Here is a 17,231-nt window from a genome sequence, read left to right as displayed (position 1 = left end):
CGGTGGTCAGCGGGCTCATCATGGTGCTGCTGTTCTTCTCGGAGCTGCAGTACTACCTCACCAAGGAGGTGAGTGGCGGAGAGAGGGCGGGAAAAGGGCTCCGGGTTTGTCTCCCGCTGCATTCGGGCTCTTTGTTTTTCTCCAGGTCCATCCCGAGCTGTACGTTGACAAATCGAGGGGAGATAAGCTGAAGATCAACATCGACGTTGTTTTCCCACACATGCCCTGTGCCTGTGAGTCGAACCGCAGCGATGTGGTACCGCTCTGCTGGAGGTCGCTCTTCCAGCTCCTCGCTTGGGGTGGGATGCGAGCCCAGCTCTGTGTGGTGATGGAGCTGTGCAGGGCACGCCTAGCGCTCCGGGTTGGGCAGTATCGCTGCTGAATTGTTGGGGTTGTTTGGAGCACGAGGTGCCGTTGCTCTGTGCCTGACTCCCCCTCACAGCACAGCAGGAGGGCCGGAGGTGTTGGAAACCTCTGCTGTTCCTTGCAGTGCAACCATCAGCATTACAGCACAACGCGTTGCCAGCAAGCACCCGATGGTGCTTGGATGCCGGGCCAAAACCAGGGCTCCTGAATCGTCCTTGTGGAAAGGGGACACAGGAAAACGTGCTGCTGTTGTAGCAGCGGTGAGAGGACAGAGCGGGGCAGTGCTCAGCTGGCGTTGAGCTTAACCTGGGCTGCCGTTTGCACCAATGAGTTTTCAGGAGGAAGGGTTTGATTATTTGCCTTTAGGATTTCTATGATGGTTGAAAACAGTCATTCCTTTACATTAGACACTGTGTTTGGAACAGTCGTTTAGGATGCAGACACAGTATGTTCCATTTTCTGTAAGTTGTTTGGTCCCAACCATGCGTCTTCATCCAGTTTTGGCACATTCTTATCCCCGCTAAAAGATTCTGTATTTTCACTGGTTGAATGCTTCCTCAAATTGCCACAGGCCATGAGAAATGTGCTTTTACAGACCGCTTTCCTCACTTGCTGGTTTCAGATTTGAGCATCGATGCAATGGATGTAGCAGGAGAACAGCAGCTGGACGTGGAGCACAATCTGTTTAAACAACGTTTGGACAAAGCTGGCAATCGTGTGACTCCAGAGGCTGAGAGACACGGTAATGTGCTACTTCGTATGAATGGATGCTCTTGTAGTCTGTGTTATTTGTGCTTGTTTTGACTTTCACGGGTACAAGTGACAGTTGAAGAGTGCTTGAACACCATAAACTCTTCAAGAGTTTGTAGCATCCAAATCTATTAAATTGACAGATCAGACAAACTCCTATTACATTTGTTGCTTTTGAAAAGTAAATCTTTACCCAGTCACTCTGAAACTGATAGGGAGTCGTGGATGGATTTCAGGAATGAAGCTGCTGATGGTCTTTTGCTGGGAATCAAGCAGCTGTGCTCGCAGAACTTGAGTTTGCTTGTATCGTGCAGTGACAGTGGGCTGACAAATGGGACAATCTAGTTAGAGGAAAGAGCATTTCTCCAGGGGGAGCTCCAGTGACTTGACCTTTCAGCCTAAACGTACACCTTACTGCACTTAATTCATGTGTGTTAATACATACGTGATGAAGTTGTATCAAATAACACTTGGCCACGTAAGCCCCTCACCTGTGTTATTTTCATACCATGGCTCATCCTTGCACTTTGGTGCAAACCAGAAACAATTCTGGGGAAGTGCTATGATCTCACAGGTGTCCTTAATTTTGCTTTTTCTTTCCAAAATGCGAGGTTGTTACTACCTTACTGTGAGTTAGTGTAGTTCTGAATGTCAGCATAAACTGGATTTATTGATTTGCATCACTAGATACAACATCAGAAATGATGTTGGAGAGCAAAACTAAGCCAAGAGCTGAATAATCAATACATGTGAGCATTTCTCTGGTTGTCTGGGCTTGTGGTGATAGTGTCCCTGTTGTGTAACTCAGCAGCTTTTCTGTATTCAGAGGTTGTGGCATTGAAATTTGAAGTGTGGGGATGGAAACAGCTACTCTGTATCCAATTCTCTGTTAACCTGTCTTCATTAAATTCTATGACTGTAAGTTGATTGATAGTCAGCTGTTTAAATTCGGCTGTAGCAATATAGGTCTTAAATGTAGTCCAACATACTCAAATAATATGTGGTGCTATTTGGAGGCAGGACAAGACAAGACACTTTTCTAGATGTGTCTCTTCATTTGGAATCCAATTTTGTTTTAGAGCTGGGGAAAGAAGAAGAAAAAGTGTTTGATCCCAATTCTTTGGATGCTGATCGTTGCGAGAGCTGTTATGGAGCAGAGTCAGAAGACATTCGGTAACCACAGACCTTTCTGTATCTTTTTAGCACTTGAGGGAATACTTCTAAGTTGCACACCTGCTTCTTTGCAGAATGTCTGTGAAGTTCATTCAATGAAATCTTTTGTGTTCTGAGAATTCTAAGTACTGTTGTACTCTTGTTACATGTTGTGTAGCTACGTATGTAGTGCTTAAGAATGGATAATTAAGTTCTGGTTTGTGTACATCCATGCTCAAGGTCAGGGTGACACTGCTCACCATTGGGATGCCTTGGTATAAAAGTGGTGATGGCTCTGCCTTCACACTCCTGCTGCAAGCTTTCCATCCTTATGTGAGCATAAACTCCATGTTCACTGCTCACACAGACAACAGCTGCAATGGGTCATTTGTGCTCCTTGTTCCACCTCCCTGCAGGTTGCTGTAACAGTGGGTCCTTGTTTGGGCTTTAGGTTCTGAGTACCCTCCAGTCGTACTGTCTATCTGATGATACCTTGTTTGTCCCAGCTCTTTAACTGCACTGTTCGCTGGAAAAGCTTTTTCCATCTTGAGGGGTTTTTCTTCTATCCAGCAAAACGTAGAACCAGTAAAAATAAGTGGTTGTTTTTTGTTTGTTTGCTTTGTTTTCTTTCCTCTGGTGACCAAAATGTAGAGGTGGAAAAGTATTGAAGAAAGTTTAACGTTTTGTCCAACTTTGACAATCATGGCTTAAAAACAGAGGAAAGGAGGAGCAGAAATGGGCAGATGCTTTGTTCACTGAGGGAAACACAAAACTACTCAGAAATGTGGGACTCTGATAGCATTTTTGTAGGAAATCTGTTTCCAGGGAGCAGCGTGGCTTTCTAAATGGGCAAAGAGCTTCTCAGACTTGAGAACTATTTTAAGACGGCTTGTGCCCTTGCATCAAAAACTTAAAAAATAAATCAGAAAGCTTGAGCTCCTTCAGAACTTAGATTAGGTCAACCTTCAAGATCCAGTTCACAGTGTTTGCTTTATGGCTTTGGGGAAGAAGCGTCCACCAAATATCCGAGATCTGAGCAGAAGCATCTCCTTTTTGTGAGAAAGACATTAAGGTGGTACTTGTGCTTTTGCAGATGTTGTAATACTTGTGATGATGTCAGAGAAGCCTACAGGCGGCGTGGTTGGGCCTTCAAGAACCCAGATACCATCGAGCAGTGCAAGAGGGAAGGGTTTAGCCAGAAAATGCAAGAACAGAAGAACGAAGGCTGCCAAGTGTATGGTTTCCTGGAGGTCAATAAGGTGAGAGATGAGTTTTGTTGTATACCTGCAGTGTGAGGCTGGCTGTGAGAAGGCAGAATCTGGGTGTTCCTCTCCTTTTCCAGCTTTAGGTGTTCATGTGATGTGATACAGTAACCCCTGGCTCAACAAAGTACTTGCAGCTGTAAAGAAATGAGGAGAAGCAGTGGGAAGGGAGTAATCCTATTTCATTGTGTGGGCTGTAGGAAGAATGCAGGCCTGGAGTAAGCTTGGATTTTTCTATGTGTACAGCTGCTGGAAGTGCCAGTGAGGACTGGCACATGGTATCTGTATCCCTTACAAATTCCTGGATGTAGTTTAACAAACTGATAAGTGCTTTTATTTTTGCAACCAGGTTATTTCCATGGGTGTGTACATTGGGTCACTGTAGTTTATTGTATTGAGTTGGACTTTTATTTTTTTTGCTTTTAATCTTCCTCACTGTCCCTCTGTTATTTCCTCTCTTCCTTTTCTGTGCTATCTTCTTTTAGGCAGTTCCCTCCCAGAAAAATGAATTCCTCCTTCTTCTGATTTTTATGTTTACTAAAAATAATCTGCATAAAACAGATTATTACCCACATCAGTAAGTAATTATGGCTTTTAGCATGACTGTGCCTGTGAGGAACAGGGGAAATAGCATCTGCTGGTAGTGTCGCCTAGAAAGGCAGCTTGCTTGATGTATATCTAGTTTAAAAACCAAGAGGAAAAAGCCAGCACCTATATGGCTGCTTTATGTATATGGATTCAGAACTTTTAATGAACGGTGACTGTCTTCTACAGGTAGCTGGAAATTTTCACTTTGCACCAGGAAAAAGCTTCCAGCAGTCTCATGTACATGGTAAAGTATTTTCTTTTTCTGTTTACTGTAACCTTTTGTTTCTGAGTGTGTCTGATCATTGTCTTGGGATGTCTTTGCGTTGTGATCTGAAAGAATAGCAGCACTGCTTCAGTGGGGAGGATGTTGGAGTTTTGGTACAAAATTTTAGAACTGTCATGAACAAACAGAACATGGGGATGGAAGAGCATGGGAGAGGTGAGTTCCATAAAACTTCACTGCTCAGCTCTGCTGTAAACCAAACTTGGCTATGGTGTTAAGCCCAGGACCTGAATATCAGTATCTGTGGAAGGAGTATTTATAGAATATCTGAGGATAATTTGAAAGCAAATCAGAACTTTGCTTATTTTAAGTTGTAAAGAGTTTTGTCTTGTAAATCTAAATACAAAGTGTCCAGAATAGTAATGGTAGTTGATTTATGCTTTTTGTCTTTAACTGGAATTTGGTCAAAAATATTTGTGGTTTAACGGAATGTTTTCAGTTCCCTTGATAAGGTTCTCAAAGCCTGAAATTTCTGGTAAAGATTTGACAAAGAGCTCTGATTTTTAGCTTGATTTTTCCCTACCTTACTTATCATTGTAGTGTGATCTGTTCCACCGAGGTAATGCGCAGGGGGAGATTGCACTTTGTTCGAGTAACTGTCTTTGAAGAAAAACAAACCAGGCTTTGAGCCATTTCTACAGATTAAATGATAAAGCATGTCTGTGCAAAAAGCTCATCTGCTTTTCTCCACATTAGTCCTTATAATTAAATATGTCACTTCTGGCAGAACTTGCACTTAAAGCAGTGGAAGAGCAGCAGCCTTCCTGCAGCCAGTATTGACCCGGACGTGGGTGGGGGCAGAACAGCTCTCACGTGCAATGGAAGTCTTACACAACTGCAGTGAGAAACTGAGGGCCACAGCGGGTGAGTGCAGGAAGAGCAAGAAAGGACTCTGTAGTTACTGCAGACCTTTTGGAGGCCAAGTTCAGAATGTTGCTATTTGCAAGGGCAAGGAAAAAGAGTAGGAGGAGAGATGTGGGGCAGGCAGACCTTCTGCTTTCTGGCAGTTCTCTCACATCAGATACTAAAAATGACCTCTGATAATTTTCTCAATGTGCAGCAAGCCCAGAGCCTGTTTGTTCATAAATGAAGCTGAGATTGTGTTTGTCTTCAGTATAACTAACATCATGTCTTAATTAGTTTTTTGGTGGTTTACAGAGAAGAAGAGGATTGGGGTTTTTTTGTTGTTGTTTGTTTATTTTTTTCTTTCCTTTTCCTGTAATAACAAACAGCAAACTGAACTAGTATTGGTCATTGTCTGAATATTCTGAACTGTTATTATGTAGAATCCATGAAAAATAATAATTCCACTATTAGATACGTAACTGAGATGACTGACAGTATTTTTGCTGCTCTCTTCTATTCCATACTATTTTGAACCAGTAGAACATAGGAAGATGAACACTAAGTCAATATTATGGGAAGTGTTTTCCATCACAATGCTCTCCATGCCTTGTGGTGGAGTGGCTGTGCTGTTAATCCAGCTGATGGTTGGACCCGAGTCCATACTTCTGTTTGATTGTGTTCCTCAGTTGCTAAGCTAGCAGACTGACTTGTCAGTTTCTTACACTGACACTCTCCTCCTTTCTTGAGAATTATTCTAGCTTAATACATCTCTGGATAGGAAATCTGTGCAGGCATCTTCTCAGCAAGGGTCCTATTCAGAAGTACTTTGTTAATCTGACCATAGATGTAGTTCTGATCTCAGCTTTTGATTTTATATCACATGCTTACTGTTAACACCCTCAAAACCATACCTTCTCTCCTCAGTAGAAGTGAATTGAAATTGCTTTTTTTGAAAGCAGATTAAGTAATAAGAGGATAAATAAGACTAACACATACACATACTAAAAAGAACTAGTACAGGATGGGTACAACTTGAGTTCTATTTAGTTATACTAGCTTTAATTGTGTGTAGATCAATTTTTGTCCTTTTTTTGGTTTGTTTTAGTAGTTGCACTGGGTTAAGTGTGACCCAAAAGAGTCATAAAGTCACCAAGGTTGGAAAAGACCTCCAAGGTCATCCAGTCCAACCATCCACCTACCACCAATATTTCCCACTAACCCATGTCCCTTAGTACAACATCTAAACGTTTCTTGAGACCTCCAGGGTTGGCGACTCCCCCACCTCCTTGGGCAGCCCATTCCAGCACCTGGCCACTCATTTGGGGAAGAAATTCTTCCTAACATCCAACCTGAATCTCCCCTGAGAGGACATTCCTCTCACCCTATTGCTGGTTACATGGGAGAAGAAGCCGACCCCCACCTCACCTCAGCCTCTTTACAGGGAGTTGTAGAGAGCTCATATACTCATGTTTTGTCCCCAGAAATCATTTGCCAGAAGGAATGCTTTTTAGAACCCTAGGAGAGGTTTGAAATCATTAGTTGAATGTGCGAGGAATATAGGTTTATAAAAAGGAGCAGCCTTGCCCAGAGTTCATCCCATCCCTAATTTAAATCGTTTGGCTTTGGCTTGTGAGAATTCCTTATGTTTAAATGGAGAAAATCAGAGGAAATCAGAGGTCCTGTTTCAACTAGGAAAACTAGGAAAAAAGATTGAATTTCCATTAAAGTTTGCTAATATTGCCTAAATATGGCAGCCTAAATGTACTTACTTTCCTAATCAGAAGAATCCTAACAACTAATCATCAATATCAAATTATCAACAATTGTTCTCCTTCTTCTGTTTTTATTCATTTTTCAATATTTTATGAGTGGATAATCCTCATAAGCACCTTCTTAAAGAGTTCACTACATATCAGGTTTCTTCAGTTAGATCCACTTTGGGCTAGTTTGAATTACTCCCTGTCAGTATGATACGTGTTCGTGCTTTAAGGCAAGTTGGTGTTGACTAAGGGGGGGTCAAAATTTTGAAAGAGGCAGCCTGTGAACCTCATGCTCTAAAGAGACACAAGTGTATCTTATTGATGTAAGGGAATGTCAGCTGAAATGTGTTCAAACTGTATTTCACTTCTGTTTGTGCTAAGGATTTCTCATACAAATCAGGACCCTCAAGTCTCAAACTCTCAGAAAAATGCGTTCTCAATCTTATAAATGTGACCCCAGAATTGTGTCTTGGATGTCCTTATATTCTGGTCGTGTTTATGTCAAAGGACCTCTGATGGTCTCCCAGTAATCTTTTTAGCAGTGTTTGACATTTTCATGTTTGAACAGTTCTCCTCCCTGTCTTTATGCACTATTCATGTATCTGGAGGAACTGGAAGTGCTGTAAATGCTGAAAAACAAAAACTGTGTTTAAAAAAGTTTGTTCACTTTGAAGAAAATATGTTATTTTGTCTTTGTTCTGTTTTGCTTTGATTCTGCTCGCATGAATGTTAAATCCAGGTGAGATTATTTCACTTCACTTACTGTTGTTTGCATGGATGCTTTTCTGTGCTTGCATGTAACCTTTTTTCATGTTCTTTTGATGCTGATGTATCCAACCTAAATGAAAGTTACTGTGCACAACTGTTAAATACAGCTTTGCTTTCTGTTTGGTTTCTCATAATCCCAGGCCCTGAGGTATGCTGTAATTTGAAAACTGAGGGGTAGTGTGTTTCTGTCCTTAGTTAACTGATAAGAAATGTCAGGCTTTGCTGGGTTAGTGCAGGTTTTGGCCATCCATACTCACATTTTTGGTATATCAAAGCAGTGACGCTGGTTTATTGGGAGCACTGAAAACTGGCTGCTTGAAAGCTGCACTGTGGTGCTCCATCATCAGTGTCAGAGAAGACTCCTCCACTCCTGAATGTCATCCTGATGGTCTTGGTTTATTCCTCAGACACTGGTCCAGTTGCACTGAGACATCCTTGGTTGTTAGGAGGACTGAAGGAAGTTATGAGGAGGTCTAAAGTGCTTCTAAGTAGAATTCTTGGCACTGAAACTAGTGCCAAAAGTCCCGACTTGTTTGTGCCAAGGAAAAAACCAAAGTCAGACGTCAGTGATATCTGCAGTCTTCTTTTCCCTGCTTGTTCATTGGTACCAGCTGAGATTAGGTTTGTTTCACTGTTGTCTACGTCTTAGGCCTTGGATCCTGAACTCGAATTTTCAATTTCTGTAGGATACTTAAGATTTGGGGAAAGTTCTCCTTTCACTTGTGCCTTTGTAAGGACAGCCTCCAGCATCAGCTGTGCCTGTTCATGATCCTGCATATCACAGCTGTTTGCTTTGCAGCAGCTCACACCTTTCCTCAAAGAATGTTTTCTATCTCAGGTGAAAAAAAGAAATGGTTAAATGATTAAATTAAATTATCTGGTCTGTTAATCTCCTGAGCAACCATCTCCTGCTTTGGATATGGAGCTTTGCAGTGAGCTTCCAGCATGGGGGAACTTTCTTGGTGGTAGTTTCCTCCAAAGAGGTGATCCTGTTGTCATTTCCTTCCTCCTTGCTGTATTCCTTTTAGTCAAGAGGAAGCTGGGGCTTCTCGTTCATCCTTCAGACCATCTTTGGACCATTCTGTTGCAGGGGTGTGATTGTAACTGTTTCCTAGGGAAGGCATTCCCCATCATGCTGTATTGACAGCCAGAGAAATTTTCTTAAAATATATAATTTGATTCCTCCAGATGCCTAAAAAACCACTGACACCGATGACTACATTCAAAATGTTCTGTCTTTAAGACACACTTCTAATGACTGACAATTTCTGTGAAAGAAAGTAGTTATGAATGTGATCCAGATCTTGTGCTTTCCTTATACCCTACGTGGTAAACTGGAGGAAAGGTTATCTTTGAAGGCACTTTTGTGATTACCACTTGTTTTCCTCATTTGTGGTAGATTTGTTCACTTCTTTAATAGATTTTTTTTTTTGACAGTTGAAACCTATTTGAAAGCATCCTTGGATGAGACCTGTAGAATATCTTGTTTTACATAGCTTCTAATGATTTGAGTTTTTAATTGCAAAATGGGCATATAGTCTTTGACTGAAGACTGATTATCATTTTTTGGTCCCTTGGTATCTTCTCATTGGCTGCCAAGAGCAGGCCAACTAATTCTTTCTGCCGTCGATTGCAGCCTCCTCTTCTTCTCCTGTCCCAGAGCCCTACTGGGTGTGGGGCTGTGCTGTTGCACAGGACTCTAGAGATGCCAGGACCTCAGCTGAGCTCTTCTTTGCCCGTCATCTATTTTGGGAAAGAAAGTGGGAACCAAAACCACCATCAGTGAATTTCATCATGGAGCTAGAAATCCTCTGGATGATCCCCTGTACGCTATTCCTAACTTCTCTTCCAAAGTAGTGTTTGCTGGACAATTACTAGTTTTCATCCCCAAACTGAATGTTGGAGGCTGAGATTATTATTTCATCCTCAGAACAGTTAAGGACTTTCCTTTTTACATTGGTAAACTCCTTTCAGTGTTTGTGTTGGTGCTGAAAGACTCAAAGTCTCACTCATCTGTAGATGGACCAGGCATTTCCAAAATAATGTGTGTGGTTTAGAGAGCACAGAAGTGGCGATTCCATCTGCCACTGGACTGCCATCCATCAGAGCTGAGGTTCATCACTTGTTGGGAATGCCTCAGGTTTGTCAAGCAGCTGTCTGGAGGCTCTCTATATCTTCCATACCTCCTCCATAGCAAAGCCTGTGCTGTCACAGCACTACCAGCAGTGTAGAATTTGGCAGAGAGGGGTGGGAGTTGTCTCCTTGCAGGTATAAATCTGTGAGTTACTGGTTAATTGTGCACAATGTGAGTATACATGTGAATAGTCTCTTGAAACAACAGCAGCAGCAAAAAAGGAGGTTGCTTAACAAAAGTTAGTAAGCTTTGAGATGTGCTGCCCAAGCACACGCTTACCATCTTTCCAGGTATTCACCTTTGCTGGGATCTTGTAACTGAATGAACAGAAATGTTGTGAATGTAAATATTGACAACACCTGCATAGCTTTGGTTGGTGCCAAAATGGCCTTTCCTTTACCCTGAGGACTTGGAAGACTGAGAAATCTGAATACAAGCAGCAGTGCTGCCTGGCATGCTGCGTTAGAGCTTATATTAAGAAATTTGGACATCCCACTGTATTTTTCTTTTTGGTGACTAATTGTTTCTCTGTTACTTTTTGAATGATTGCTAGTCCCTATGTTAGGCCTTTGGCTAGCTAGGGAGTCTTTTTACGTGGCCTAGCAAGTGCACCAGCAAAACTGTTGTGCTTCTGCTCTTCGGTACAAGTTTTAAATGCTGTTGTATCTGAATCTCTGCTTTTCATTGTGAATATCTGAATATTTCTCTTTTCTCTCCCACTCTGCTCAATTTTGCAGTGCACGCTGTTGAGAGTAAGTGTTGGTTTTGTTGTTTTTTTTTCCCCAAAACTACATATTACAGTACTAACCCAATTTCTGTTATTTGCTGTACTCTTAAATCTCCTTTGGGAGGAGCTGTAGATCTAGGCTGGGATGTGAGAAGATTTCCTGAAAGCTAAGAGGAGACCCATCTCAGGTCATTCATCTCTGGTAATTGAGGTCACCAGATGCTAAAGGTTGAGAATCTTTGTCTTACACAATTTTAATATATCACTGTTAGAGATGATATATTGGTAGTTGTTCTGTGCAGTGATGCAATTGAGGGGCATGCGGTGACAAGCCGGAGGGAATTCTGCTTTTTAAAGTCATATGGGACAATTCTCTTGTTTAATCTCACTTGTACAACAGGCTGGAGAATTGCTCTTGGGGATTCATTCACCAACCCTTCTGAATACTTAGTAGAAAGTTTTCCAAGGGTCTGTAAGGCACTGGATTTTTCTGAGGGTGAGAGAGTCCTGGTAATTGCAGGTTGAAATGGGGTGTTTCCACTCAGTAGTAACGTCTGGTGGAGGGCCCAGGAGCTGTGTTCTGCTCATTCCCTCCCCAGCCTGCAACACACTCTGTGCTGCTCCCTGCCTCAGCACCCCTTCACACCACAGCCTCGTCCTGCTCATCATGTTTATGTACGAGCTTTTCCTCCCTGAAAATCCATCCCCAGCATGAAGATTGGTGACCTCACTCATTTTGCAGCACCACGTTTGGGTAGTTGTGTCTTGAGCTTTTTCCACTTTTAATGCATTTATTGGCAGAGTCCTCAGTGGCAGTGAGTGCTGTCAACCCAGCAAAGGGCTGCGTTGCAGAGTCCAAGGAGCTCTGTGGTTGTGCAGGTCAGAAACGTGAGATGGAGAGAACTCTTCAGGCAACGAAATGTGTTACTAAAACAGGGAAGTAAAGAGGTTATATAAAAATACATAGACTTCTTGACAAACCTAAGGTCTCTTACAGGTTTCTCTATTTATGTAGCTAAGCACTTGGGCACAGTTACAGAAGGGAAAGGACGTGCTTGTAGTTCTCTAGAAATAAGTCTCCTGCCCTAGCTGGCACTCTCTTAAGATCTTCTATTTTCTTGTTCTGTTTCTTCTCTAAGCATGCTAAATAGGCTTTTGTTAAGCAAACTCTGATTAGCTGTATATTTATCTCCAGCCTAAACTGTGTGCATATGTGCTTAGCATAGTCCTTGGTGATCAAAGATGAATAAACGTATCACCTGGTGGCTGACTGGATTGGAACCCAAGTTAATGAATTGTGCTTTCTCACAGTTATGAATCATTTATTGCAAAGGTTTTATAAAGTGAGTAGCTGGTGTCGGATCTGTGGAAAGCATTATAGCAGAGCACTACGGGGAAATTTTATTTGGAAAAGTCCTGACTTTACTTGAATCCTGCACGACGTAATGGTGTGATGGTTTAGTGAGCAACTGGTCCTTCTCAAGGGCTTCTCTTGAATGTCTCTGGTGCTCCACTATAGCTGTAAGTTTGTCATCCTCACTGGTACTCAGCTTCCTCCTTGAGTGCTAACAAACACAGCTGTTTGAGCTGATGAGCACAGAGCTGTGTGCAGGAGTGCTCCTGTCCCTCCCTGTGTTGCAGGCTGTGCCCAGAGGTGCGCAGCCTGGCAATCAGCCATGTGTTGAAGCTGATCTGGATGAAAGAGTGCCCTCAGCCCAAGAGATGCCTGTTGTGGCCTGTTGAGCTCTCTGATGTGGTTCTTAACCCCAAGGAGGGTGGGAGGGGGTTGAGCCATGAAGAGGAAGGTGAGAGGCAAAGACTTCTGGCGTTAGGTTGAGTTGAGCTGCAGGTCCAGCATGGGCAGATCTCCATAGAATTCTGTCACTGACTGAAGATTGGCTGCTGCTGGCAGTGCAGAAAGCAGTGACACTTAACACTCACTGACAGCTAACCCACTTAGCTCAGCTTAAATGCATAGTACTACAACAAAACAGTGTACTGCTGGAAATCATTTAGAAAAATGTAGTACTGAGACCACTGCCCCATTCCTTCCTTCCTCTACCTACTGTTTCATATGCGTTTCCAAACATTTGGTTGGATGGTTTTTATTTATTTTTTTTGTTTGGTTTGGGGTTTTAAGCCGAAGGAGTTCTTTGATCCAGCTGCTAACAGACACAGAAATGATGCTAATGGCAGGTCTGCACACTTGTCAGGGACACCTCAAATAGATAGAATCATAGAATCACCGAGCTTGGAAAAGACCTCCAAGATCATTTTGTCCAGCCGTCCACTTACCACCAGTATTTTGAGACCTGTGCTGCTCTGAGCTCTTCGTAAACGAAACCATTGCCTTAAGTCTGATGGCTGCAGCCTGGGTTTCCAAGCACTGAAAACTTTAGCTGTGAAATGCAAAGGCTTCTCCCTAGATCAGAGCTGTAGGAAGAAGACTGTAGTTCAGGCACAGTGTTTCCTTTCCTAACCGTATGGTCTCTGCCTTGCACATATGTATCTTTGTTTTAGTGAGGGTTTATGTACATACAAGTGAAGCTTCTATTATTTGATTGAAAGATGTTAATAGGAAAAAAAATGAGTTCACAGTGTACTTGTTAAATAAACACTTGTTTTATAAGAGAGGTAGTTTCAATCAGTTCTTTAGCTTTGCAGCCTTTCTTATGCTATTATCAGAAACCATTTGAGGGCAGCATTCCTTCATTATCATTATTATTCCTTCATTAACAATGCCTCTGTTGGTGATCTGACTCCATTAGCTCAGAAAATGGAGCAACTTTGGATAAGCCTGGTGGGAGCATTCCTGAAATCTGGTTGTGTTTTCATCCTGGGACTGAGGCTTTTTTCTGGCATTGCAGTTAAGTAGCCAACAAAAAGAGGTCAGTTCCTTTTAGCAGTGCTTCCCATGGCCCATTTCTTTGCAGGTGTCCTCCACGTGCGTGGTGCTGGCTGTCCTGCTGTCCTGCTGTATGCAGGAGTGGCTGAGGGCAGGTTGAAAGCTGGCCTTTCAAGGACTTGTCCTTTCCCTTTGTGTTCTCAGGGCAGGAGTAGCAGTGCTGATGGGCAGGGTGCTGATAGGTGCTCGGTTGCTGTTGAGTTCTGTAGGGTGCTTTCATGCAGTGTTTGTGCACGTGCTGCCCTCAGCTGTTAGTTTTGTTCTGTCGTGCCTCTGTTTTTCCAGCAGTTAGAGGAGTTTCAGCAAGAACTAAAATGGAGATCAGGTTAGGATTGAGGTAACAATGAACTTTTCCTTGCTTGACCCCAGGAATTTGTTTTTGCCGTATGTTAAGAACACGTTTAGACAATAGCTGAAATATCTGATCTGAATAGACCTTCAATTACTTTCCTCCATTCCAGCAGTGGGTAGGCAGTCTATGAAAGGACATGAAGCAGTTTTGTCTGTCGTATGTCCACCTGCAAGCAGGAGAGAAACCCAAGTTATTTTTTTGCCGTTTTAATCAGCAGTAGCTAAGATACAGTAAACAGATATGCTTTGATGTTGTAGTCTGAACTACACTGTTAAACTGTTTTTCTGTTACAGTTCATGACCTCCAGAGCTTTGGACTTGATAACGTAAGTGTTTCCAAGATAACTTCCCATTTCTCTCAGTCTGTTTTCCTTCTGGATTTCCCTATAGCTGCCACGTTGGAACCTCAGTGTGCTGATCCCATCTGGTTTCAGGCTGTATGCACGTAGGCACAGTATGGGACCTGCTTTCAGGCAGGGCTCTACAGTGTGTTCTGGGACATCTTCATGTTGCCTGGCAAGTCTGCTGCTCTCTTCTTAAGGCTACCTCAATTTTTAATTCATTTTTAATTGGTTGAGGTTTAGTTGTGCTGTGAGGAAAGCAGATGGTACCCATACCAATGGCAGTTGACAGTTTTTTGCTCCTACGCCAGGGAAAGGAGTGGATGGGAGAGCTTGCTGTGTGGGTGGGAGGGAGAGACACAAAGATCTGAGGATTTGGAGTAGAAAATGGAGAAATTTCACATCGTGCAATCTTCCATGAATTAAAAAAAAGCAAGTGGCTTTTAGTTTACTATTAGGAAACACAGAGTAAGGGAGGGCCTGCTGGAGCAACACTCAGAAAAACGTTCTGAATGTGAACATAAGGCCCCTTGCTTTGCCCCTTGGATGCTGTGCATTGTTTGAGTTATCAGCATTTCTGTTTCAGATCAATATGACGCACTATATCAAACATCTCTCGTTTGGAAGGGATTACCCAGGCATTGTGAACCCTCTGGATGGGACAGACGTCACTGCACAGCAAGGTAAGAGCCAGCTGAGAGAAATCTTTTTAAGAGTTGGTATTAATGAGAGTTGGGAGAGGAGTGAGATTCTCAGTCTTAAACAAGAGCCCTGGCAATGCTGCAGAAGACTTGGATCACTCCACCTTGTGCTTCTTCTGCAACGTATTCTTCCGTTCATCCGGAGCAAATCACCTGAGTGTTTTGTTCTGATTCTGTGATCTTTCTGAAAGATCTCTTTTTTCAGCATTAATATACTGCTATATACAGGATATACAACAGGAGGTACAACATGTTATCATTAAATGCCTGCATCACATGGGCAGAGCTGTGCCTAGGCTAATGTGTGCAATAAGAAGTAGCCACAAGCCACAGGATAGAGAAAAAAAGCCTAAGAGTGTTGCTGGAGAGCTGTGGAGTCTGTCTGACCCTGATTTACCTGATGGCCATTGAGTTAAAAAATACTGCTCATCTTTGCTAGGTGGTTCTTGTTTGCTGGCTTAGGAAGGAAGGATGGTTCTCTCCTTGTGGTTTATCACACAAACCTGCTTTATGTGCCTCTGCATAGATTGTTACATTATTTAGATCTGCTGCATTGTGCAAACTTTGTCTTTACAGGTATTTGGGGTGTTGTTATGCAGTAAAGCTTACAGACATTGGTGGTTTGGTTCAAGGATTGTTATCCCACCTAAATCTGTTCTTTTAATTTTTTTACCATCTATTCAGTTGTTGTACTCAAATCAAAGGACAGTGCTTAAAATAAAATAGGGAAAAATGAAAAGATGTCATAATGCTGTTATTTTTCTGTGGAGTAATAAACTCTGAGATGGAGCCCATAGCTGGTTGCTGAAAGTCTTTGTATGCTAAAGCTTTCCATGCAGGATATAGCTAAACAGCAGGTGGATTTCTGAGGAATTACTAGGGCTGAAGATGTAGGCAAAGCAGATTGCAGTTCAAATTTATGTTTATTGCTGTTTATTGCTATGATATTATAGGTAAGAATTACTTTTATAGAAATTAATGAGTAACATTTTTTTCTGAGGAATTTCTGAGAAAATCAGTTTCCAGAGTGACTGCTACCTTCCACATTTCTTAAGAGAACTGGAGGGACAGATATTAAGGACGTTAACTTTACTATCATTGAAAGCCCACAGTTGCTATTGTGCAAAAAAAAAAGGTTCTTGGACAAAAGCTGCCATGAACAAAAACATGCATGGCTAACCCATCAGATAAACTCTGCAGCAATTCACAGTTGATCACAGTTATTAATTGGGTGTCTCTTTGCTTCCAGCTTCCATGATGTTTCAGTATTTCGTCAAAGTGGTCCCTACAGTTTATATGAAAGTAGATGGTGAGGTAAGTACCTTTTTTTCCCTATTGCTTCGGCTTGTTAGAAAAATCAGAAGTTATTGTTGTGTCTTTTCACGTTTCATTGTGCTCACACAGGAAGAGAGGCTTTGTTATTGTGTACAGATATGTGCATATTTCACACTCTGCCTGTACCATAAGAGGTGAAGCAGCCTCAGCTGATATTCACCCCCTTTTTGCACACTGCAGCATGGGATGGGACCCAGCAATGTTCTGTGCAGCAGTGTATTTCTCCTCTCCTGTTTTATTTTTGTGTATTTTAGAATTTGCTTATTCCAAACATGCATGTATTGAGATTCAACTGTCTCATCTCCATGAGATTTCTACCAGAGTAATTCAGTAAGGTTAATCAGCATTTCACAGATCTGAAACTTGTCTCTTAGGTCTTCTTCTTTAAGCATAGCAGTTAATCCACTAATCAATCTAGAACAAGCAAAAGCCTTCAAAATTGGTCTTCATTCTGACTCTCTGTCTCTGGTGGAAGCAAGACAGATTATTCAAATTTGCATCGTTTAGGGACCTCAGCAGAAACAAGTTTCTGTGGCATAATCTTGTCTGCAGTGTTACTGCAGTGATTAAGCAGATCTCTGCCTCCATCCCACATAATTCAAAGAAGCCACACCGTTTGTGTCATATTCCTTCGTGAATCCTTGTAGCACCTGCTCAGGAGAAGTCCAAGCACCAAGGAGCAAATGTCTTTTGGGGAATAACCTAAGATGAGCTCATCTCCAGTTTAAAAGTTTCTCCTTTACCTTTCGAAAGAGGGCAGCTAGATTTCCAGCCCCATTTTCAGAATATAGTCTTCTGGAATGAGTAGGATTCTCAAGGTGAGGTGAAGATGCTCTGTTCTTAACCCAGCTGAGACAGCAGAAAGAGCCGTGATTTCTTTCATCCATTTGGAAGCGTTTCTTTGAGTTGCCATTATTTTGCAGGGGATCTTGGTTGCTAGGGAGGGCTTCTTCTTAAAAAAA

At 42.3% G+C, this 17,231-nt stretch overlaps 1 protein-coding gene across 1 annotated transcript in view; it reads left to right on the top strand.

The window, feature by feature from the left end:
* The first annotated feature begins 6 nt into the window (after window positions 1–6).
* ERGIC3 (ERGIC and golgi 3) overlaps window positions 7–17,231 on the top strand; it is a 23,758-nt gene continuing 6,533 nt past the window's right edge. Inside the window, exons 1-9 of the mRNA XM_010722250.2 lie at window positions 7–68; window positions 146–233; window positions 989–1,108; window positions 2,196–2,289; window positions 3,362–3,527; window positions 4,305–4,362; window positions 14,187–14,218; window positions 14,820–14,916; window positions 16,184–16,248. Of these exons, the coding sequence (XP_010720552.1) occupies window positions 21–68; window positions 146–233; window positions 989–1,108; window positions 2,196–2,289; window positions 3,362–3,527; window positions 4,305–4,362; window positions 14,187–14,218; window positions 14,820–14,916; window positions 16,184–16,248 (768 nt within the window). The 5' untranslated portion in view covers window positions 7–20. The remainder of the gene's footprint in view (window positions 69–145; window positions 234–988; window positions 1,109–2,195; window positions 2,290–3,361; window positions 3,528–4,304; window positions 4,363–14,186; window positions 14,219–14,819; window positions 14,917–16,183; window positions 16,249–17,231) is intronic.

The sequence above is a fragment of the Meleagris gallopavo genome, chromosome 22, assembly GCF_000146605.3.
Source record: "Meleagris gallopavo isolate NT-WF06-2002-E0010 breed Aviagen turkey brand Nicholas breeding stock chromosome 22, Turkey_5.1, whole genome shotgun sequence".
Taxonomy (NCBI): domain Eukaryota; kingdom Metazoa; phylum Chordata; class Aves; order Galliformes; family Phasianidae; genus Meleagris; species Meleagris gallopavo.
The sequence above is the reverse complement of the archived record's forward strand: the minus strand, read 5'-3'. Positions and strand labels throughout refer to the sequence as shown.